At 40.4% G+C, this 25,933-nt stretch overlaps 1 protein-coding gene across 1 annotated transcript in view; it reads right to left on the bottom strand.

Annotated features, from left to right (window-relative positions):
* Window positions 1-13,920: 13,920 nt before the first annotated feature.
* Window positions 13,921-25,933, bottom strand: part of Lemd3 (LEM domain containing 3) — a 41,301-nt gene continuing 29,288 nt past the window's right edge. The window contains exons 5-13 of the mRNA XM_051176176.1: window positions 21,389-21,468; window positions 21,138-21,283; window positions 20,012-20,113; window positions 19,798-19,900; window positions 18,980-19,158; window positions 17,088-17,169; window positions 16,381-16,486; window positions 16,212-16,290; window positions 13,921-16,051 (exon numbers count right to left, since the gene is read on the bottom strand). Of these exons, the coding sequence (XP_051032133.1) occupies window positions 15,888-16,051; window positions 16,212-16,290; window positions 16,381-16,486; window positions 17,088-17,169; window positions 18,980-19,158; window positions 19,798-19,900; window positions 20,012-20,113; window positions 21,138-21,283; window positions 21,389-21,468 (1,041 nt within the window). The 3' untranslated portion in view covers window positions 13,921-15,887. The remainder of the gene's footprint in view (window positions 16,052-16,211; window positions 16,291-16,380; window positions 16,487-17,087; window positions 17,170-18,979; window positions 19,159-19,797; window positions 19,901-20,011; window positions 20,114-21,137; window positions 21,284-21,388; window positions 21,469-25,933) is intronic.

The following is a 25,933-nucleotide window of genomic DNA, read 5'->3' as shown; positions in this document are numbered from 1 at the left end:
AGGGGCTTGCTGTGGGGTGGTATCTCGGTGTTCAGCCATAAATGATTAGATACCTGTGTCACTCCACTGGGCAGGGAGAATGTAAGAGCCCGAAGGGTGGGATGTTGTCCTGCTCCCCATTTCCTACAAACTGAAATATCCCATCTTGGAAGGAATCATGTAAGACTCAGAAGCTAACAGACGCTCAGAGGCTGATTGAGGTTTTGGATTGTTTGCCTTTGGAGACAAGAGTCTCACGAAGCCTGGGCTTCAGCTGAGGATGGCTTCAAACTCCCGACCCTTCAGCCTCTGAACCCCAAGTTCTGGGATTACTGATGTGTGTTGCCATATCTAGTAACCAAGTTATTGTCTTAAAGATTTAAGTGTATGAATGTGTGCCTGTGTGTGTATGCATGACTGTGTGTGTGTGTGTGTGTGTGTGTGTGTGTGTGTGTGTATGCGCGCGTGCGCGCCTGTGTGGGTACACACAAGCAAGCATGCATCAGGAACCTTGGGACTGGAGTTGCATATGATTGTGCATCTCCTGACATGGGACCTGGGAGATGAACTCTCGTCCTCTGCAAGAACAGTTGGTGCTCTTTATCATGGAGCTATTTCTCCAGCTACAAAGAAACACTGAACTATTGCTGAGGGAGAGGAGAGGTGACCTCAGCGGAGCCGCAGGGAGAGGAGGCGACCTCAGCGGAGCCGCCTGCATGCTGGGCAGATGCGTCACAGATTGTAACCGTCCTGACCCTTCACCCATTCCTCCTGCTGTTCTGTGATGCAGCTGCCTCTGAGTCATCCGTGTTCCTGTTCGTAATCTCAACAAACATATTTGTTCACCAAACTCAACTCAGGAAGAGCCATTTCTCCGGTCTGTCAGTGCTTTGTCTGGGCCGAATAGACATCCATTCATGTCTCCCCCAGAAGAGTCCATTACATGAACGTTTGTTATCTCTTAAAGCCGGCTGTCATAAAAGTAGAGCAATCAACTCCTGAGTAAGCAGGCGTCTATTCAAGCTTCACGCCATGTGACAGTGGTGCCTGACTTTGCAATTCATTTTATTTCTCTGAGACTTAGCTAATGTCTTAAAGTAAATTAATACTTGCCTTGTAAGTATTCTGTAAGGTGCCGGAAATGAAGTTAAATAATGGGGCCTTTAAAACTACTGATAACCTGAAGGAAGTCATGTTTGAGGCTGGTTGCGTTTTTCTAAACTTGACCTTTCTTTGAAAAAGCCAATGTTCTTTGCACATCTTGACGATGCTTCCCTAAGAGCTTGATACAAACTAAATTACACATTCATGAATGCATGGATAATGTAAGATACAAAGCCCAGTGACCAAAAATCACTTTGTTGGCTGGAGCTATAGCTCAGTCCATAAAATGCCTGTGTGCAAACATGAAGACATGAGTTCAGATCCCTAGAATCCACATAAGAGCCAGGGCCAGAGGCATGCATTTGAAACCCCAGTGCTGGGGGTAGGGTGGGGTGGGGTGCTGGACAGACGGAAATCCAGATCTGGCATCCACTAGCCAGCCAGTCTAGTTGAATCAAGTTCCAAGATCTCGAGGCCCTATCTCAAAGGTAAGGTGGGCGCGCAGCATGGTTGACAACTGGCACGGATGTCTGACCTCCACATGTGCACATACACAGAGAAAACCATTCTGTAAAGGAGAGATCATGAATTCTTCTTGTGGGAGAGAAATGTAAAGGAAATAGCTTCTAAGAAGCTGGAGCGTGCACCTCTTCTCAGCACTTGAGAGGCAGGAATGGAAGGGTCTCTCCTGTACAGTGTGTTTGAGGCCAGCCCGGGCTACACGGGACCTGTCTTAAAAAAAATAATCCTTATCTCTTTAATGTGTCCATTATGTCGTAAGTCCCTGCCATTTTTCCAGGGACTGGCTGTCTGGAATACTCTCTTGTTATCTGTTGTAATACTACCCATTAGGATGTATACACTTTCTCTGGTTTTCTTCACCTTCAAAAAGGAATCTGTACTTGTCTAGTTTGAATTGAAATATATGAATGCACTGCCCCCCCTGGAAAAAGCTGGATCCTGCTGCAGGCAATGGGGGAATGTTGGGAAGGCTGCCTAAGCCGGTGTCGAAGAAACCTGAGGCCTAAAACGTGAAACTGGAGTTGAACAATAGCAGGTCTGTAGAAATTGCAGATGTAATGTGGAATATGCAAATATTAGCTAGAGAAAATCATTCTATGGCATGAATATGTCTGAACTATTGTATGGAGCATCCTCAAACATTGGTGGTTTCTCTGAAACCAGTTTTAGGTACTGTTCTTGGCTTTTATTGGCTAAATCTGCAGTCAATGAGATACCCAGGAAATGCACTGCCACTCCCATGCCCATGTGTCTACCAGGTACATTCATTTCCTTTAAAGGCCCATCTACTTTCCAGTCAGGGTATGCGATTCAGTAATGTTATGCTTTTTTTGGTTTTTTTTTTTTTTTTTGAGATGGGGGTCTTAGTCCAGACTCATTGGAACCATGTGCGCACGCAGTCTTGCCTCAACTTCCCAGTTCTGTGATTACAGCTTTATTCCACTGAAAACCATTCTGGTCCTGCACTATGTAGTCTATAAGAATGTGTATGTGTGCATGAGCATCCTCAGTGTGTGGGTTAGTTAGCAGAGGAACGAGGGACCCGGCTTCCACAGGGGAGACACAACATTGGAAACGCGGATCCAAAGACCCAAAGTCTTCTCCCTCCCTTACCCTCCACTTATGCATAGGAAGGGACACAAGTATAGGAGACATTCGCAGGAAGGTCTCCCTCCCCCTACCCAAAAGTCTATGCAGCCTCTGCCTCAGGCTTTGATTGGAGAGTGTGTGGTGTTTGCCAAAAAAGAGAAAGTTCCAGGCTATGAGGCCCTTTCAGTGGGGGAGTAGGAGCCACTAAGATCAAAGGGAATCCATCTGGTATGACAATGTGAGCATGTAGGCAGGGTAGGCAGGTCAAAAGCAGGAGCCCTCCCCCAGAAGGCAGAATCTCCAAAGAAAAAACATGGCCCTTGAAAACTTAGGCGGGACAAAGGAAAACCCAAGCCACAGTGGTAGAACTCTAATCTCTGTCTCTCTGCTTTGTAATTCTGAAATACAGTGTAAGATGTGGCAGGACTTGGATCCTGGATGACTCTCGTTAGCAACAGACGAGCTTGGAAATCACCCTCCAAGTGACTGTTCCAAGTACAATGAATATGTTAAAAATGCTGTTGGCGCTTTAACTGGGTTGGAGCGATTACACAGAATCTATGAAAAACTCACCAATATGTTCAGGAGAAAGAACCCTTAGAGATGCTTCAGTAGTGATCCAACATGAGACAAAATATAAGGAGAGAAAAGAAAGGTAAGAGGGAAAAAAAAAAAAGGTAAGAGAAATGTGTTTCACATGAGTGAAATGTGCTCAGGTAATTTCATGTTACTTCATGTTTGTATAAATAGAAAAATATAATGGGATACACACACACACATATACACACACACACACACACACACACACACACACACACACACACATATATATATATATTAAGTAGGGGTACTATCAACAGACTGAAAAACCATTGAATAATTTCCAACTTTGCCTTTACAATCCCTTTTGGTCATTGCTGTTTGAACACAGCAGTAGAAAGCCAACTAAAGAGAGTGACCAGATTTTTTTTTAGAAAGTTTCAGAAAAGAACTTCAGAGCATTCAAAGTTGTTAGGTCCAACAGGAAGCCAGTCAGGGCTAAAAGAGAACCCCACAAGGTTTTTTACAGTAAGGTTTGAAAGATTCGATAAACTAGAATTCTAGTTCAGTTGCCCTTATCTGGGAAAGCGAGTATGTACGCTGAACGTGACCAGGTATTTAGGACAGTCATATTGCTATTCTGTCAAATTTGATGAATTGGACTCATAATGCAAACTGACCCTATGCTGGGATTAACTTGACTCGGCCGTGATGTGTAATTTATACTATATAATTTGATGAATTAGTGATGCACACTAACCGCCTGCTTCCGGGTTAACCTAACTTGTGCATTGCCCGTTGCTTGATTCATTCACGGACCAATGTGGGGCTTCTATTCGTGAGAGTGACTTGCAAATGTCCCCCTTCTATCCTGCAGCTTCCTACTCGCAGATTTAATCCCTTTCCTCTTTGTTGCAAGTGAGAGTTCATGTTAAAACAAAGCACCAGAGAGCAGTTTCAAGGACCACACTGGAAAAAATTTTAAGTTATTGCCAAGGAGCTTCAGCTTAGAAACGGTAAAAGCAATACTCTGCAGTAGGCAATTTTTAAAAATTGTTTTATTGCCTTGTCCAAAGTACAAACAACTGTAACACTATTTAACTTGCCTGAAGTCTCAGGGCCAAAGCTGGGATAGGAAGACTCATCTAACTCGGGAGGCCACGCCCTCCATTGTCTCCCTCTTCCCAGACAGGGACCAGGCCACTGTTGGAAGACTGCACATATATACCTGCTAGCGCTACCAACTCATGCCAAAGTAAACACGGCCCTTTCCCAATGTGCCGAGACGATTAAACTCTGAATGTCTGAAGTTCATTACCAAAGGTTGGCAGGGATTCAAAATAAACTAGCAGAGGAGCCCAGTTTTAACGAGTGAAGACAATTACAGGAATGATCATAAGGAACGCACACCAGCTTTTGTCAATAAACATGTAACTCAACAGACTGCAACCCCGAGCTAATTTTGAAGTCCTCTCTGCCCAGTGTTACGTGAGTATGCCATTCACTCTTGACAGTTTCTCGCCTTTTAACAACTGTGATAAAGAATTACACTTTGAAGTCAACAGTGTTGTCAGTAACAAAAATAAATTGTATTGCCTGTTCTAAGGACTGTTCCTGCCAGGGTGCTGATGCCCATGCTTACTTCCAAGTGCCAGCACGTCCAAGCACATCCTGAAGGCTTCTGGAGAACACTGAGTGGGAACCGAAGCCTTAGCATGGATAAGGAGCGTTCCTTTCTTCCTGTCCCCTCCTAGAGGATCTTTTACAGTGATACAGAGCCTGTTCTGTTCTAGTATTCAAAGTGTCAGAGAAAATAATGGAGCCACTTCCAACGACAATGTCATACATGGCGTGCATTTGAGATAAAGTGAGTACAAACTTCTAAATACTCTGCAAAACATATCCAGACTCTTCCTGTCATCTGGTAATTCCTTAAAATTTCCCAGGTGCTAGAGAAGATGTGTCCGTGGTTAAGGACTCTTAAGTAGAGGACCCAAGTTTGGTTCCCAATTTCTGTATCAGGCAGCTTACAACTAACTATCTGTAACTTCAGCTCCAGGAGACCCAACGCCCTCTCCTGGCTACCTCTGAAAACTGCACGCATTCAACATACATTGACACTGATATTCACATATACACAGACTGAAAACATTACACATAAGCTATGGCTAAGACACATAAATGGAACTCCCGGATAGATCCACCACCACACCCCTTCCCCACCCCCTACCCCGAGCATTTACTAATACCTATGCTTAAATGTTAAAGAACGTCTTGATAAATTCCAATTCTTCATACTGGTACATTCTGGAATTCTCTGCCACAGTCAAGAATGTAGGCTTCACTGAATAGAAAAGTCTGCAAAGAGCTCCCCAGGCTGCCACAGGAGCAGTGAGGACCTGTGTCTCCAGCCACCACGACTGACAACTCCCACACCACAGAGTTATCAGGGTAAGACCATCTAAGTACAACAAACCGAAGGGTCGGAGCCACGTCTAAAGAGACAGCATCAAGAGACACAGACCCTGACATTAATCATACCACAGCTCTAACATTAAGGCCTTGCTTTTATTTTCTTTTTGTTGTTTTTAAGTAAAAACTTAAAAAGAAAAGAAAAACTTAACTTTTCTCAGTAGTTTCACAAGACACCATCATAAATTGAATTCTTTTTAAAAATTACTTATTTTTTAATTTTTAAAAATGTGCTTTGGTGTTTTGACACGGTTGTCAGGTCCCCTGGAAATGGGGTTACAGACACTTGTCAGCTGCCATGGAGGTACTGGGAATTGAACCTGGGTCCTCTGGAAGAGCAGTCAGTGCTCTTAACCGCTGAGGCATCTCTTCAGCCCCCATATGTTGAACTTTTATGTGCCAGAATGTCTTTAAAGCTCACATGTTTATCACCTGTATTACCTCACTTACTTGACCATTACTTGGTTATCATCACATTAAATATTCTTAATGAAGCTACTTTTCAGAAGTTGGTGTCACTGGATATTTGCCGCTTCCCAGGCTCTGCCATCTATCTGCCCACTGTTAAAATGTGCTTTCTCACATCATGCAGACGGTCATTCAACAATATGATGCAATGAAAACACCCTATAAGATGGACTTCCGAGCCTCTCAAAATGTTTAAGATCTCAGGAAGTCAATGAGAACGACAGAAAGCTGCTCAAATCACAAGCATGGCCAGAGACCATGTCAGGGTGAGAGCCCTGTCAGTAAAGGACAGACAAGGACAAAGGCTGTCGCTACACGACACAAAGACAGGCCTACCTAGAAATAGCCTGGTACAAAAACAGTCTGTGGTAACTCTTCAAAAAACGAATCTGACTTTGAAAATTACCATCAGATGCTTCCAAATATTTCTGTCAGAAAAAAAAAAAAAGTAGGAAGAAATTCTGATAGTTAGGATAACTATAATCTAACTTGTTATACTTTAGTATAACTTTAGTAATTTGAATAAAGTACTTCAAGTTAAGCTCTAATGAAACTGTTATGAAAGTCTGGTCCCTGATTAAGGAGGAGTTAACTTTGAGTGTCAGTTAAGTCAAAATGAGGGTCTACTTCAGTGAAGACATGTATTCTCTCCCTTTACCTGCTGCCATGTTTTATAAACAATTTAACATTTAATTACCTCTATTCTAGTAGATCCTGCCTACTTTTATTAATCATATTTTAATTAAAAATACTGCCTGTCTACTTCAGTCTTCCAGCTGATACGCTAGGATTTCAAATATCGCTACACATTAATCCATGCCTATAGGCGCTTTAGTAGTCTTGTACTAACCCTGCTAAAGGAAGACTTAGCTCATCTGTTACGGCCACTCACTCTATCAAGGACAACTTTTCGTTTCCCGGGAGTTCTCTTGGAACTCACAGAGGTCTCCCATGCTTCTTGTTGGATTTATTCCCAGGATGCTGACCTTTGTGCTGATCAAACCACTATCCAAGCTAGAATGCCCCCACTGAACACGTGGGCCCTGACACCCCAACAGAATAAATCCATTTCTCCAAAGACAAGAAGGAGCAGTTTAACAACCTAATTCCAGGGACACAATGATGGCTGGAGTAAATTGCTCATAAAACTAGCTTAAATATAAAACAATGACTTTTTACATGAACTGATGATCTGATCATAAAGGAAACCACGAAGCCAGGAAAAAAGCAAAAGGGTAGCCCAGTGACACCATCAGTTCAGAGCCAATGGCAGCCAAAGGGTCTCTGTAGGTCTCCAGCGAGCCGGAGGCTTCACCAGCGGCACACACGCTGTTCTCATGTCTACAGGGACTGCTCTCCAAAACAGGCCAAGTGCTGTGCCACAAAGCAAGCCATGGTATGTAAGAAAAGGCTCAGGTAATGCAAAGGATGTCCTTAAACCACATAGCTTAAATCAGTTAAAATCAACTACTATGAGAGTAAGCGCACAGGCATGACATACCCTTCTAAGCAAGCAATGGGCCAAGAAGAGATGTCAAGGGAAATTGAGATACTTTAAGAATGAAAAGGGAGCTAGGATATATATGCCAGGCAACCGAACAAAGTTTGCAAAGAAATGCATAGCCCTAAAGTTCATGCTAAAACAGTAAGATTTCAGACCAGTAATCTTTTTTGTTTTTGGTTTTTTTGAGACAGGGTTTCCTCCGTATTGCTTTGGAGCCTGTCCTGGAACTAGCTATGTAGACCAGGCTGGCCTCGAACTCACAGAGGTCCACCTGCCTCTGCCTCCCGAGTGCTGGGACTAAAGGTATGCGCCACCAAGGCCCAGCTACCAGTAATGTAAATGCCGTAGCTTAAGAAATCTAAACACAGCAGAATCTAAAGCAAGTAACGCAAATAACTAGGGCTGAATTTAATGACGCAGAAAACAAAAAATTAGATAAAATAAAACAAAAAATAATGAATTTTTGAAAGTTCAACAAGCCAGACCGACAAGGGAAAGAAATCAAAGACTCAGATTTTGAAAATTACGTGTTAGGGGTTATACCAGAAGTAGGGCTATAAAGGAATGGTGTGGCCATTAATACATACACCAATCAGATGACAGATAGGAATTTTCCATTCCACCTAGGGGACAAACTACTGAATTTGATTAAGAAGAAATATGAGTCTATTCAGCAAAGAAAAATGAATTAACAATTAATTAACAATTAATAATAATAAACTACCCACAAGTGCCCTGACCCTGATGCCTTTTCTAGTAAACAGTACCAAACTTTTAAACGGTCATATCAGTTTCTGTTCCAAAAAGTGAAAAGAGCATTTATTAAGTCATTCTGGGACTACTTCTTAACCCACTAAAACCAGACAAGACCTCACAAGAAAACTTTATTCTGTTATGGATGCAGATGCAAAAATCCTCAACAAATACTATCAGACCAAATCCAGCAACATATAAAGAGGATTACAAACCATGACCAGCACATGAGATTTATCACACAAGCACAAGACTGTCTTAGCATCTGAAAAATCAACCCCCATTTTCAATAGGTTAAAAGACAAAACCCACAGCATCTTAATAGATTTTAAAAATCCAAAAGGACTCCTGATAAAAAGCAATTAACAAACTAGAAACTTAACTTCAAACTGACAGACTCAACAGACGAGTAAGATCACACTTCACCGCTAACATGGTGAGACATGAGTACTGGGAGGCGGTGGGACCTCTGGGAGGCAGGGCTTACTGGGCGGTCTTCCCTTGGCATCATGCTTTTGCAGGTGATGGTGGGACAATGGCCTCTCTTCTAGTCCCTTTAACTCTGCTTCCTGGCCCATTAGGACAGCAACTTGCTCTGCAATGAGCCTCGCCATCATGTGCCACTATTGCCAAAGGTTCACAGTTATGAGACCACTCAGTGTCGGACTTCCCTTTAGAGTCAGGAACCAAAGCAACCTACGTTAATTGCCTTAGGTAATTTGTTATGGTAACAGGAAGCGGACTAACAGAGACATGCACTTAGTAACGAAGGCCCTGTGGATCATACCGCAGTTCTGCTCTTTACCGTTTCCATAATGACTGTGATGGCTAACATTCCTATTAATAGTGTGCAGGATTCCCATTTCCCCACATCCATGACAACACCTACTTTGGATGGGCTCGGTGGACTTTGCTGACTTTAGTTTGCATCTCCATAATGGTTACTCTTTTAACACGCTGGCCGGCCATTTGAGAAGTAGCTATTCACATGCTTGATCCCATTTCTTAATCAGGATGTGCTTGCTTGCTGTTGTGTTAATTCCTTATAAATTTTGGATATGAACTCCTTATACGAGATGTGAGATTCGAACTGGACTTAAGCGTTGCACAACTTTAAGAACATTCAAGAGGCTGAAGTGTAGGATTGGGAGTTTGTGGCTAGTCTGGGTTACACAGTACATTTCCTTATTACAGTAAACTTCAGTTCACCCTATGGTGCACCAAACCAAAACAAAAACCATTTACAGACCTTCTGGGTTGTAGAGATTCCCTTTTCGTTCCATTTTTGCTTGTACAGCAGGGTTTTAGTTTCATGCGACCCTGCAGGTGTATTTTCACTTTTGTTTTCTGTGAGTTAGTGTCATGTCACGAACGAACGCCCAAACCAGGTTCATGAAGCTTTTACTCCATTTTTCCCTTCCAGTGGTTTGTTTCAGGCTACATGGCTTCAGTGTTCAATGCATTTTGAGTTAACTGTCTATGTGGTGTGAGGTGATGATCTAATTTCTCTGTGTGTAGTCATCCAGCTTCCCCAGTACCATTTAAGGAAAACACTCCTTTTCCAGTATGTGTGCGTGCGTGGTGTGTGTGTGTGTGTGTGTGTGTGTGTGTGTGTGTGTGTGTGTGTGTGTGTGTGTGTTCTTGGCTTACTGGTCTACCTCATGACAGGACATGGTACCTTGATCCCTGTAGTTTGGCAGACTATCTTGACACCAGGTTATGTGATGCTTCCTGTGTGGTTGTATTCTTCAGATTGTCTTAGTTGTTCGAGTCAAACAGGCAAACACTGAATTGCACCAGGCAGAGTGACACACAACTCTAATCTCAGTACTTATAGAGGGGTATTAGTTCAAGGTTATCTTGAGCTATACTATTTTTTAAAAGGAACTAACAAAAATCTGCATTGATTCTATAAATCATTTTGGGTAGACTGGGTATTTTGACAACATTTATTCTTCCATGATGGGGTATATTTTCACTTGTGTATATTATTCTTGAATTTCTTTCACCAGTATTTTGTAATTTTCAGGTTACATATCTTTCAGTTCCTTGGTAATGTATTCCTAAGTATTTTATTTTTGTTAGTTACTGTGGATTAAATGGTCATCTTTATTTCTTTTTCAAATGGCATTAGTACACAGAACTACCACCAATTTTCATATGTTAATTTTGTATTCTGTAATTTAACTAAACTCATTCATTAGTTTAAGTTATTTTTGTATGTTTAGCCAAGGTTGGAATTTAATAAAGATATAAATAATTTTAAGCACAAGATAAGAGGAAGACACTTGGAAAGAGAGATGATGACATCATCACACACACAAACAAAACAGTAACATGAAGGTAGGGGAGAAAGAGGTAAGGGCAGTAAGTTCTGGTACTATATACAAGGCAGTAAAACTGACTTAAAAGTAGATTGTGATAAATTTGTGATGTGTATTATAAACTCAAATGACATAAACAAAGCCAAAAAGGCGCTAAAATACAATAACTGTACTTGATAAAAAAACAACTATATATTTAGTTTCAATTTCATGTGTGTACATACGTATGTATATATGTGTATTTATAAGAAAAGAGAAAAAAACAGACACATTTTATAAAAAGGAAAGAAAGTAAATCAATACTCACTTTAAATACTATGCATCTAATCCAATTAAAAGTCAGTCAGACTAGACTTTAAAAACAACCTAAATACTCCTACATGAAGCATTCTTTAAATACAAAGACACAAATTAAAATTTACAGCTCAGCAGATAAAGGCATTTCCTATCCAGGATGATGATCGCTTTGAGCCCTAGGAACCTACATGGTGGGAGGAGAACAGACTCCTGAAAACTGTCCCCTGACCTTCATATACACCCGCCCTGACCTTCATACACACCCTGACCTTCATACACACCGCCCTGACCTTCATACACACCTGCCCTGACCTTCATACACACCCGCCCTGACCTTCATACACACCCGCCCTGACCTTCATACACACCCGCCCTGACCTTCATACACACCCGCCCTGACCTTCATACACACCCGCCCTGACCTTCATACACACCCGCCCTGACCTTCATACACACCCGCCCTGACCTTCATACACACCCGCCCTGACCTTCATACACACCGCCCTGACCTTCATACACACCCGCCTAGTGGCAGATGAACCCAAACACACAAAGTATAAATAAATAGGATGGTGAGAAGAGAAAACAGACAATTCTATCGCAAATTAAAAGAAGGCCTGAGTGGCAGACAAATCTAGTATAAGTCCAAGTAAATTCAGAGCAAAGATTATTTCCAGGAACCAAAACACCAAGAAAGAGAATACAAGTGTCTACATACCAGATAATACAGTTTACAGAACATGAAGGAGAAAACAGACCAGGAAAAAGAAACTCATTTCCAATCAATAATCATTAACAAGTACCGAGAAAATTAGTGCAGACAGAGGATCTGCGTAGTAGCTCCTACGAAACACTGTATGCACTAACAGCAAGGAACATTCTTCCGTTCGAGTGCACATACAAGTTCTACCAGAAAGACTGTCCTGAGCCGTAAAATAACTCAACTTTTACGAATCAAATCATAAAATGAACTCTTAATAATATTAGAAGCAGAGAGCAAAATGCTACCCTGAAATTCTCCATGGAGCAACACATTCCCAAATAACCAGCGAGACAGGAGAAACTAAAAAGAAACAAGCACTCTAAGGTGAATGCAAAAGGAAATATAACATACCAAAACTTGTTAGGGGGTGGGGGGTGGGATCCAGATAACTTGGTTGGTAAAGCACTGGCCACACAATCGTGAGAACATGAGTTCAATCCCCAGTACCCCCCATAAAACAGCCTCCTGTGGTGCTGTATGCACACTTCTAATCCCAGTGCTGGAGAAGCCCAGTCAGGCAGATCAGCCAGCCTAGGACACCCAATGAGCTCTAGGCTAATGAGGCTGTCAAAAATAAAAGAAAAAGAAGTGGGCAGAACAGATGACCTGGAACAGGTAAAGGCACTTGCTACCATGCTTGAGAGCCTGAGTTTGATCCTTGGAACCCACATGGTGGCAGGAGATCTGACTACTGAAAAGTTGTCCTCTGACCTCCATTCCCAAACCATGGCACACCACGCCCACAACAAAATCAAGGTGAACAGCTCCCGGGGAATGACACAGCAAGTTGACTGCTGCTGGCTTCCACAGCACACAACACGGGTGAATCCCCGACATGTACACTGCCTGCAACGTGTACACCCATATGAACCCTCCAATAATGAAAGTGTGAGACTGCAAAGCAGCCAGGGGAGAAAGATCTAAGTTATCAAACCACAAACTTAGACCCAGGATAATGCTTTTAAAGTAGCATTCCTGGGTAGATTCAATATACACTCACTTAAGACTTAATTTAGGCAGAGTATCCCTGTTCTGTATCTCATCTACTAAGAAGCATCAGATTCCGCTACCTCAGAACCCTGCCTACTTTCCTTCCATGCTCCCCACACTGTCTTTTAACTTACTATATTCTCCCTCCAGACGTGACCACCTTCAATATTAGCCTGTGCTTTCCATCTCTGACTTCCTAGCAGAGACCACTGTCAACCACATTAGCAAGCCATAAGTCCACCACGTGACTGACTAATGATGCAAATCTAAAGGGTTGTTTGTGACTGGTTTATAATGGGCAGGGCTTTCAGTCACGATGCACACACTGCTGTCTTTGCTGAGGAAACTGAGGAAACTAAAGTGTTTAGTGACTCGGCTGATTTCCATTCTTGTCATCGTTTGATAGAACATTTGAGGGTTAAACGAGGCCATAAAGAATAGCAAATTTAGAAGATGGGGATCAGCAAGAATGGGAAGAGGAAGAGAGGGTAATGGGGAATGAATATACATTGTGTACACGAATAAAAATATAACAAAGCACATTACTGTGTATCATTAATATATGCTATTTGTCTAAAATGCTGGAAAAGGGTGGTTATAATTAATGTGACAACTGGGCATGGTGCCCCAGCCTTGTAATCTCAGCGCTTGAGAAGGTAAGGCAGGACTCCCAAGTCGGAGGCCAGCCCACAGGCTGAGGCAGGAGGATTCCCAAGTCGGAGGCCAGCCCACAGGCTGAGGCAGGAGGACTCCCAAGTTGGAGGCCAGTCCACAGGCTGAGACAGGACTCCCAAGTCGGAGGCCAGCCCACAGGCTGAGGCAGGACTCCCAAGTCGGAGGCCAGCCCATAGGCTGAGGCAGGAGGATTCCCAAGTCAGAGGACAGCCCACACTACATAGTTGAGTTGCAGTCCAGTCTAGGAAATAGAGTAAGACTCATCTCAAAAAACTAAAATCAACACCCAAGAAACTAACTTTATAATCCTCATCCTTATAAACAGAGCTATCCATAGAGCCTCAGATAAAAGAGATTTGAAATAAAGACACCCACCCACTCTCACTGGCAAAAGGGAAGATACAAGACATTTTACAAGTTTCTTTAAAACAAACACGCGATTTTAAAAAACCTAATAAATTTTTAATTAGAATGTTTTCCTTCTTTTTTTAAACAGAACAAAAAAAAAAAAAAAAAAAAAAAAAAAAAAAACAGATTACATCGAACCAGAACTTTTCAAATAATGCCTAATTATTATACACATTCCCATCTGTCTTCTAGGGAGGACTCTTGGTCAGCTTAAAGAGTACCAGGTAAAATAAGATGCATAATAGTATATATTACAGTAATAAATGTACAATGTTTACATGAAATACATCTTAGAAGCAAGAAGAAGATGCATCCCGCATCTAAAGGTGACCTGTTAAGACGTCACAACGATTTTTTACATTCACTCTTGCAACAGGTTACAAGATGGGGTCACTAAGCTCAAATAAATCACTATGATGCACATAAAATACAGAAAGACTAGTTACTTATATATTATATATTTATACTTTAACACGTTAGCATCTGAGACATAAATTGAGAATTTAACATTCACTCTCTTCTGATAACAAACATGTATTCTTCATAAACATGGTGCCCACAGAAGCACACAGGTAAGGCACAAAGGGTTTTCTTACAGAATAGTGTGCATCATGTTTACTAAGCAGAAAACGTGCATATCTGTGCAAGTTCATGCTGCAAACCCAACACATATACAACAAAAAGAAGGCTGAACTTAAACAAGTATTGCAATTGGTAATTCCGGCTGTTTCGCATACTCATTTGGACCAACAATGATATATCCAGAGGGTTGTGTTTCAAAAAGCCAATTTTTAGGTCACACATAACCCTTGATCAAGTAACTGTTTTGATCTGAAATCATAAGCAATGATAAAGTAGCTTTACTGAAACAAACACTGACACACAAACCAATGGTCATTTGTGCATGTTCTACATTGCAAACTTTCATGGCCCAACATTCCAAGGATAATTTGTACAACACATTTTGCTGCAACAACATGCCTGCTCTACACTGAACATAGAACAGGAGCTATAAACAGACTGGGAAAATGACATACTCCCAACACCAAGTATGTTATAGCCCCAGCATTTATAATAAATACAGCTTTTCACAAAATACTTTTCCAGTATCTGCCAATTGCTTCTTTATTGCTCACATAAATTTGAACTCATTACAACTGGTGCCAGAACTTTCACACAAAATCATACTCAGGCATTTTTATATAAAATCTATAAAAGGTATTTTAAACATGTATCTAATACTTCCAGGTATTTGGCTGTTTGATCATCTATGACAGTACAGCCATATGTATATATCTGTGTGTATATGTACATATGTACAACTACGTATGTACATAAACACACAGCTATGTACATACATATATACACAAATTAGATAATGAATAAAATAGAAAGCTTATTGTACTGCTAATGCAGACATTCTCACAAAACAAGACTTTTACTACCATCAGCATTTATACATATATACAAAAGCCGTTTAGGTACATATACATCCACTTACACATGTATGAAACCATTAAAACCAAATAAATTTCCCCATATTCCAGCTGCAGCAAATGAACCTTTTACAAGCAACAGAAACCTAAGGTTAAAGTGGGAAATGAACAGCTTTACCATAGTAGCCTGTAAGGAACTATGCAGCTGACTGTATACAAAAATTCACATTAGTTCACGAGAAATTATGGAAATATAAAAGGCTGCTTCGCTATGCTTTTGTGTGGTTATCCAATCACTTCTTGGTGCAAAACTACAACCACCATCCCTGAAAGGCTTCATATGAAGACAGCGCTCCTTGTGCACAACTTTTCAAGTGCAGTGGTTCAACTGAGCCCCAGAGTGGAAGAAACCAGTCTTTCGGCCCACTCAGCACTGTGGCCGCTCTGCTAAATCCCTTTGCGACCTTCAAACAGCTGTCCTCAGCAATAAAAATATTACAGACAAAAAGCACTTTAAAAGGAAGACGGGAGGCCAAACAGGAACTTTTCCTGTTTAAATAAAGTCAGGAACTCCCTTGAGAATTGGCCAGGCCAGTCCGAAGGCGCAGGTGTGACATAGAGCTCATGTGTTTATTTGATGGCTTCAAGGGAGTGTTGCACGTAAGAGCGTGGGGAAAGCGGTGGTGGTATCTATCTAGCCGTAAGTATTTCACTGTAACCAACTTCCCTGTTGCAAGATAAAAATAGTATTTTAGAGCTATAAAACAAAACTCACCTAAAATTATTATTCAAAACATGCTAAATGAAAATTATTTCATTTAAAATCAGGCATAATTAAATGCAACTAATTTTCCTTTCCAAATCTTTGTAATACTCAAATTTCTTACCATCAAACCAAGAGCCATGCAATGCTTTAAAAGCCTTTCCAGCATATTCCGGAGACAGACATTTAACATACACACAACCCTGTAAAAGAAAACCGAGAGAGAAAAGAATAGTCTTAGTTTAACAGCAACAGATACAAAATAATGCGTTCACTATCAGACACGACTTTACCTCACGCGAGTTTTTGTCTACTGCAATATGAACAATGCCATCATTATCGCTGCATTTTTCTAAAATTGCTTCTTGAATTGCCAAATGCCATTGATCTCCTATTTCCCTGAAATCAAGAGAAACAAAAATCAACCATGCTACGCTATTCCTAACTCTGTATTCGCTCCTCACACTACAGTATAACAAGTAAACCCAGTCTTTCTGTGGACCGCTATATTTGCAAGTTGTTTCCTTTCTTTTTCCAGACTAGTGTTAGCATTAAAGTTGCAAAAGAAGAACACTGTTTCCTTTCTTGTTAGTTTATTCGATGTAAACACTACATTCCAAACTTCTTGTCCAAAACAAAAGGCCCCAGGCCAAACACAGTGCGTGGCTGTCATGGCGGCCGGCAAGTGCATCGAGAGCATCGAGAGCGTCTGTTACAGCACACATGCTCATCTGTCTCACTGTGGGTGAGTCACAGACGGGAGGGCAAAAGGAAGAGCAACTTCACTTTGCATCTGCCTAATGCAACCAAACGATGGACTGGGACTGACTGCTAAAGCCTGCGGGAGATGCCTTTGCTTGGCATTTAACCAAAGGAGAAAAGCATTAGATTTATACTTAGCAATGATTTTTAAAAATTTCCAATTAGACACAGCATAGTAGAAATACCAAGCACTTTCCACCCAAATACCCCTAATAAAAATTATATGTATAATACTTACATAACTGGATCAAACATATTTCGAATCTTTAAACATGGTGTCAAACTGTTTGGTGGTGAATTTCTTCTATCTAAATGAAATGCTACAAAAAAAAAATGAATTGTGTTACTTGAAATTGTTGCATTTTGTTGAAAAACTATCTTTTAGTTCGTTAAAAAAAATACTTATTGTGTGCTTTTAATGAGCCAGTTAATTAGGGTGGAGTAAGACAATCATCACTGTCCAGAGCCAGACAACTGGACAGTGTCTTCCAGGGGATTAGAGCTGCGGTAAGTCCCTGTCATGCAAGTTAAGAGCTCCCTGAGGCAGAGAACTGAATTAAATTAAAGCAGCAGAGGAGATGAGTGACAGGTCCCTTCGGAGAGAGGCGAAGTGTGCACGGCCCTGTGTTGAGAAAGAAATGGCACATGCGAGTGACTGCAAGCACAAAGGAGAGCCTGGCAAAGGAGAAGTCAGCTCGTTCAGGGCCGGTGTTGGCCACAGAAAAGTATCACAACGATGTCAGAGTAATACAAAGTCACCCAAGTGTTTGAAGACGAACCACAAGACAAGATCTATCTTTAAATATTAGTAAAATTGAAGCAACTGTGAAAAATCAATTAGGCAGAGTGATTAAGACAGCCAGAGACTGTCTGTTGTCCAAGAGGCAGTGGCGTGAAAAGTGAGGCCAAGGTCCCCGCGGTGGACAGGAGCGCACCCGACGTGATCAGTTCAAGGACCAAGCAAGCGGAGACAAAGGACAGCCTAAGGATGGCTTCCGGGTAAGTGGGGGAGCCAAGAGAGGAGCGCACTGCTGTCCAGACTAAGGCACCAGAGAAGTGACTGTGGGAAGAGACAGGGTAGTGCGCATCGCCTAGAAGAGAAGGTGAGTTTTCACGGGGTACACACATCGGAATTATCATATGTAAATTAAATGAAGCCACCACATAAGAAAAGGTGAATAAAAAAAAGTAAAAATGAGAAGGCAGCTTCGAGAAATTGCAAAAAAGAGAGGAAAATGTAGAAGCAGGAAGAGGAGGGGCATGGGACACAACCATAGGACTGGACGGTGGACGGGAAGAGCAGGGCAGAGAGAAACCAGGGAAAGGGGCTGTAGCCAAAGCCCATGGTCATATAGTCTGATTATATTTGGTTTTCACTCCCTCAACTCCACCCAGATCCAAACTATCCACTAAGCACCCAACCCCATGATTAAAAAATATTAAAGCTTTTTAAAGTAAAACTGATTAGAGGGGGCAAATGATATGACTGTACTCATAGAAATGCAATTCTAAACAAACACTGCATTTATCTTTTCTAGGAACACTGTTTCCAAATAATAATAAGCATGATTTGGTAGGAAAAGGGCTTTGCTATTATACTCCCTTTATTTGCTATTTTACATACATGCTTCTCCTGTGTAGGCATATAAACTCCTTACATATTTTACTCTTTCTGAAACTGCACACACTATTAAGAAAACCAGGCAAAGACAGAGCTATACAAGATCCCTAAAGGGATGTAACATACTCGTAAGAAACAGGAGAAAGGCAAGCAAAACTTGGAAAACAGAATGTTAGTCATGCTTCCGTGTGTGCGCACGCGTATGTGTGTGTGTGTGCGTGTGCATTTAATATATACTGAACACATATTAACAATGACTGTAACAATGACTCATGTGTTTGATGAGAAGAAAGCCATTAGAGCTATAATACTGAGATCAACGGGACATCTGTCTTTATTACAGCACGGACAAACCAGATCTGCTCTAACATTTACTCTTTCTAAGGGTGCATCTAGAAAGGGAAGATTTGGATTCACATATCTTCGAATTATAGTGTTTCAGTTAAATATATAATGTATATTTTTCAAAAATTAGGAGAAAATGTTTGGTTTTTCTGGAAAATACATACCTTGGCCTTGCCATACTTTAGAAGGTATTACTAGTATCTTATCACAGGATGCAGAAGGCTGGATCCACCGCCAGACCAGAAAATCTGCACCTCCTATTCTTCGTGTTTCTGTGCGTACTCTAGATTCATTAGCAGCAAGGAAGTCAACGGCTCGATCCCAGACTTTCTTCATCTTTTTCCTATCACACAAACGGAACGACAAATGTACTTTAATCTTGGCTTGTCATCATTTGGAAATGTCAGTAACTGAAGTAACAGTTACTGTTAACTAGCTAGTCTGTCATCTGTCTCTGTACCCCAACCACCCACCCTCCCCACCTAATACCATTCTTGACAGTTAATCTAAAGAGGACTTAGATGCCTATGCCTCGCCTCAAGTTTATCTACAGAGCTGAGCATGTGCCTCCTTCATCCACTAGTGGTGAAGGCATGCTACTCAAGACCCACAGCTTTCAGAATATGGATGGTTTTTTCATTTTTGAAAAGTTAGATTCTAGCTTTCATTTTAAAAGCTTCAGTAATAACATTAAGTACTTAAAATATTACAAAAAAATATAACTAGCTTTTGTCTGTCTCTGTTTCTTAGCATAACAAAAACTAAAGGGATAAGAAGGAGGAAGACTGGCAAACAAGAATCAAGATATGCAGGAATAAGGATAAACCAGCTATCCTATGACACACTGAAAGTCAGGAGGCAAACAGAAGTGTTGAGAAAATACTTTAAAGTCTCTCCAGCTAAGCAGGTATAGTTATCACAACTCTCAATAAAATCCCAGTCTCCCACAGTCTGATCTATCTCAATGCGGTGACTTACACACCTGTCATGGGGCTGTATTAAGGAATCTCGAACATGTGGAATAGGCATATACGGTTGTAAATCTTTATTTTCCTGGCAAGCTTCATTATGACTTCGTAAAACATCTGAAAATAAATCAACAATTGTGTAAGTAAATCAACTTCTGACAACTATGTTGTAGCTTTATCACATGGTAAGTTTTCCAGAAATAGTTCAGGATTTTACAAATTCCGTACCTATAATCTTTACCACCATATCATACATCTGCCTTGTTTCCTCTTCCTCCTTAGTCCAGCGGTATTTCATGTAACGGAGAACAACACAAACCATCACTACACCTGCAACAATCACAGAGTTGGCATTAAGACTGTAGTTAGCAATGGGGAGGTACATTGTAGCAGGTATAACAAAGACCATCTCCACTGCCCTAAAGGAATAGCTGAGTCAGTTACATTGTAGCAGGTATAACAGAGACCATCTCCACTGCCCTAAAGGAATAGCTGAGTCAGTTACATTGTAGCTAGTAGCAAGGATCACCTCCACTACCCTAACAGAATAATGAAGTGCAAAGGTTTGAATCACCTGTATAATAGAACTACACAGAAAAACTTTCTATTAAGTACTTTCTCAAAATTTCACCCCTCTCTAAAGAAATTCTTCCATCACAGTAACAGATGAGTATTTAAATCCCTATTAATAAAAAAAAAAAAAATGTTTCAGGCTTTTCTTTCAGCACTAAACTACTAGAAAAGTGAGTTTTACTAAACATACTAAACATTAAAGTAAACCGAGTTATGTTTAAAGCGCTATATTATGAAATATAAAAGAACCTAAATTTAAAAAATTCCCATGATATTTTAAACCAGAAATTTAGAGCTTATCTTATTTAAAAATAAGCTCATCTTTTCTACTCCCCAATTCTATTTTCTAAAAGTAGGTTTCTTTATACATACTATTTATTATGCCTGCCCCTTCTATGACTCCCATGACAAAGTTTTCTCTCCACACTACTATTCTCTAAGCCCTTAGGGTCACAGTTGCCATAAATAACCCTCAGCTTTACTGTTACCATTGCACATGAAAATGTCTCCTCACACGGACCAGGTCACCAGCTGGCGGGACATTAGGTCACTTGTCTCAGCCACTCTCTCTGTTTCCTGGCCTCCGTGCTATCTGCTCTGCAAACCCTCCTTCCCGTGACCGACGCTTCCCATCCTTCTTGTCATTTCTGTGGGATGTGTGGTCACAGCTACCGAAAGCGCACTCATTACTCAGTGAAGACCTCTACAGGCGCAGGGCCAGGCCCATGACTAACACCGCCTGAGACACAAGCTGTGGAAGCAGCTTCACCTAGGCACTCACCTAAGCACAGCAACAACAGCCTGTGGGCCACAGTGACGAAAGCTCGTCGGAAACGACACCAGAAAGACATCTGGGGCCTGGTGGACTGTAAAAACTGCACATCAGTTATGTCTGTCAGCTCTTCCTCAGGCCCAAGACCAATACACCTATTTAAAAATAATTACGATAGAGATCAAAATTTATTAAAAAAAAAAAAAAAAAAAAAACTCCTTACAATACAAAATCACCAAAATGTAAATCAAAGCCTGTACCTTATGCCAACATCTTTCCCATTTTTTAAAATCCACAGCAATGAAGTATTAAATACATCTTCATACGCAGGATCTAAATCCTAACAAGAAAAATAGAAAACTACTGTCAACAGTCCTATGTAAAACATCCCATAAATAACATGCTCTGTTTTTATCTTAACCACATAAACAAAATAATGAAATCATGTAGCTCAATACCAAAAAATAAAAAAGGAAAAGTTCATGATTCCAATATAACCACTATAATATTCTGCTATGCTTTCTTTAAGTCTGTTTTCAAATATCATGGCAATGAATTATTTTGCTGTTAATAAATGGAACAGTATTTTCAAATAAGCAAATGGCAAATTACTGAGACTTGAACTTTTTTTTTTAGAAGTGTCTGTTGAATTAATATACCAACGGATTCTTCAATGACACTGGAAGTTTTTTCATTGGGTCATACTTGTACTTTTTAATTCAGTGGATTATTAGCATAGTCAATTCGCAAAAACACTAAATTGTACAAAGCACAGCTAACTCTGCTAGGTATCATGACTTACACAAAACTGTTTCTAGGATTTTTAAGCTAATAAAGGTAATGCACGGGCCATCTTGAACTTGCTGGGTCTTTTCCATGAAATAGTACTGTCTTGTTTCTGAGACGGTCTAACTCTATAGACCTGGCAAGCTAACCACCCCTGGATCACAGATGTCACCACTGCACCAAACTACAATTGCTTTTCCACTCTGAAACTTAACATTTGATGCATGTGACAATGGTTTTAAGACACACATTGTAGGCAGCTATTCTAAAAATCTAGTTCATCTGGAAAGGGCGGTGTGTGCACGTGCCTACGTACCATATATTAAAGTACTGCAATCAGGAATTAGAAACCCAGTGTGGACAGTTCACAAAAAGGACACTGGAAAGTAAAATAGCTATGTGCCTTTACTTTAGAGAATATTCCATTTACTTTTGAGATGATATATGCTATACACCAAGAAATAATACGGGGCCAGGCATTTCTCTGTGGCTTGGAAACCAGCCTGGTCTAGGGAGTTCCAGACCAGCCAGGGCTACCCTGTGAGACCCTGCCTAAAAAGGAGTAACTTAACCATTGACTCAATGGAAACTCGACTTCTGGGATTTTTAGTTTTGTGTTTATATTTTGAGACAAGCAGGTCTGGGACCAGATCTTAGCTCCATTATGAACTACATATACACACTGTGAGAAGAATGTGTGTCTACGAATATACCACAGTTAAGTACTTCTTTAGGGTGGGCCATCAAAGCAAGCAGGGCAGACTGACTCCCACTCCAGGTCTGACCGCATTCCCGCGCATTCCCGCGCATTCCCGCTGGGTGGCCCAGGCACTACCCTCTAAGCTCTAGTTTTTCCATAAAGCAGGGTTCACGCCACTGCTTTGTTAGATCACTGTGGGACAGAGAGCACATAGCACCAGGGACACTGAGTACTTGATAAAACCAGCTGTAAAAGCCCACTTTTTAGAGCACTTTTTTCTTTTCCCAAATTTCTATTAGAAGATTTAATTCTGCATAACGAAAACTAAAGAAAGACGAAAGGCAGCAAGATAAAAATAAGACCAAACTCAAGTGGAATGTGTAGAAATGTAGAGAACCAGAATACCATATTATTTTCAGAAGCATTACTGATCAAAAGAGGTAATAACTGCAGAAAGCAATAGCCCCCATCACCGGCCTCTTGAGAATACTTTATTTTCCACATAAAACTTCAACAACAACAATGAAGATACCAAGCTAAACTATGAAAGTCTTATCTGGCCATAACTTGGTACATCTGCAGCTATCTACTTCCCTATCATGTTCTTCACAAATCTTAAATATTGCTCACTGTGTCAAGTTAATCAGGCTTTGAAAGCAACTTAGAAATCAACACTCATCACATTACCCCACAGGAAAACCATCAAGAAATGTTCCAATAAGGACGTTCAAGGAAATACAAAGCATGTGTTTCTTAAGAGATCCACCAGAGGGACCTCTTCACTTTCCACAAAAAAAGTCAGCTTTCACTACCAAAATCTGGAAAGGCTCAATAGAAACAGGAGGTAAGATAAAATACATTCATCAAGTAAGTTCAATAAACCCCTTTTAAAGGAGAAAACAGAATAAAGAAAATGACAATAAAATGTAATGACTCAAACTGAACAAAACAAAGTGTCACACTGAGAATTACTCATCATGACCACCGACAATGCACCCAGGAGAGCCAATGTCCATTTGTGGGAGCTCTACGTTCTCCAATGTGAGCTGAGCCAAGAGACCACAAAGTGATTGGTTCATTTACCCCATATCCAAATAATGTTAGCTGTTTTGCAGATGAAATCGTAATATAAACACATAGAATAAATACAAGATTTCTCTGTAAGCAGAAAGCTTGTTGTATATACTTTATAATCATTGTTTGGTACCATGCTTGGGGGAGGGGCCCTTGTACCACTACACAGATAAAATAAGCTGAAGCTAGGCTGAGCTAAACTGCCATTTTAAATTAGGCAGCAAGCTGAAAAGAATCAAAAGCTCTTTATAAGATAATGCTCTTTGAAAAAGTAATTTCCTTTCTAGGACTATTTCCTAAGGAAATGACTAGGGGAAAAACCAATGCAATAGTTACAGAATAAAATATCAGCCAACAATTTTAAAAATTAAGCTGTTTTTAATGACAGAGGCAAATGTACATAATTCTTAGGGTAAATACATGAATATTTATAAATGAGATATTTACAGTCATACTCATTTTAAAGATACACTTTAAAAGCCTAGAGCAAGCTAGAGCAAATGCTACCAGGGATTACCAGTCTACAGTGAAAACTTTTCTCTTTGTTTTTCATGTGAGTTAAGATGATAATTTTGTATTAAAAATAAAACACTATTTTAAGAAATACTTAAAGACAGTTATCTAGAAATTGACACTATTTTTAACAAAAAATCTTGTGTAGTGATTTCTGTTTGTTCTGGGGGTATTTATTTTTGGCAGCTGTCTAACTGAATCTATGATGTGACAACCATGCGCTCTCACACTTGGAGACCTGAAAATGAAACTCCAAGACCAGGCTGCCTGGCTGAGACCCCCGCCCGTGCCCAGTCTAACTCCGGGCACCTCCCCCCACTTCTCTGAGCCTCGCTCGCTCGCAGTTCTCCACTGACTCATGTGGTCTTGGTCAAGTCTGAAAGCTGATCTCATTTCTAATTTCGTTACTTACTTTATTAAAGAAAATTAATACTAACCTCAAATTCTTCAAAAAATGAAGAGGAAGAAACATTTCCAAACTTATTTAATTAAAAACTGCTAACATCTATTTATTATTTATTCACTGTGGTGTATATGTATGCATGGATATGTACATTCAACGGCTCACATATGGCAGTAAGAAGACTCTCCTACTATGAGTCCCAAGGATTGAATGAACTCAGGTCATCAGGCTTGGTGGCAAGTGTCTTTACGCACCAAAACGTCTTCCAAGCTCCCAAACTGATCTTTATATGTTGATTTTTATTATCAAAGTTAGACAGACAGGACATGAAAAGTCAGGTGAATACTGATGAATAGAGACACAAATATCCTCGATGAAATAACAGAAAATGAGGACCCTTTGATACAAAGACATTTCAACACAGAAAATATGAATGAGATTACCCCTTAACAGATAAAAAAAAAAAAAAAATTAAAACCCACAATATTATCTGGGTCTTATATTACTACCCTGTTTATTACATGCAGTACTCATGTTATACCACACTCATATTGCATTCTCAATAAATGAAAATATTTAAGCCACACGATTGTATCAACAGATGCAGAAAGCACATGAGCAAACTGAGCATGCCTTCAACAATGAGCGAAACAGAGCAGGAGTAAAAGCTGATAATGCCAGTGTAACAGAGGCCAACATAAAAAGGCCACGCTAACAGTCATGCGCAATAGTGAAGAACTCAGAGCTGTTCTCTAAGATCAGACGGGAGCAATGGTCACTCTCAACACAGCACTAGAAATTCTAGTCCAGTAATTTTTGCAAGAAATTTCAAAATCCAAAGCAAGAAGTAATCTCTTTTTACAAATGATATAATCATCTACATAAAAAAAAAAAAAAAAAAAAAAAAACCTCTAAAGATTATATCCCAAAGTCTTCTTAGAGTAGTAAATGAATTCATCAAACTTGTAGGGTACAAAAACCAACTGTTTCTATATAATAACAGCAAACATCTCAACAGGAAATGAAGAAAACAACTGTGTTTACAATAGCCTCAAAAGGACTAAAATCCATAAGGGTTCCAGTCATATAAAATGTGATGTCCTAAAGATTGGATATATAACAGAGTGTATACAGTTACCATACTGCATTGTAATACACTTAAAATATTAATAGGACAATTCGTGTTACTTTAAAAACACAATGTGAAAGGGGGAGTGGAAAATAACACTCCCACCGAACCACCCAGCCGTCTACAAGCTGGCTGGGTCACATTTCAGTCTGCAAGCATTCAGATCTTTATGGGGTTATCTCCACGGAACTGGCCCGTCA

Source organism: Phodopus roborovskii, unplaced genomic scaffold (genome assembly GCF_943737965.1).
Source record: "Phodopus roborovskii unplaced genomic scaffold, PHOROB, whole genome shotgun sequence".
Classification (NCBI taxonomy): Eukaryota; Metazoa; Chordata; class Mammalia; order Rodentia; family Cricetidae; genus Phodopus; species Phodopus roborovskii.
The sequence above is the reverse complement of the archived record's forward strand: the minus strand, read 5'-3'. Positions and strand labels throughout refer to the sequence as shown.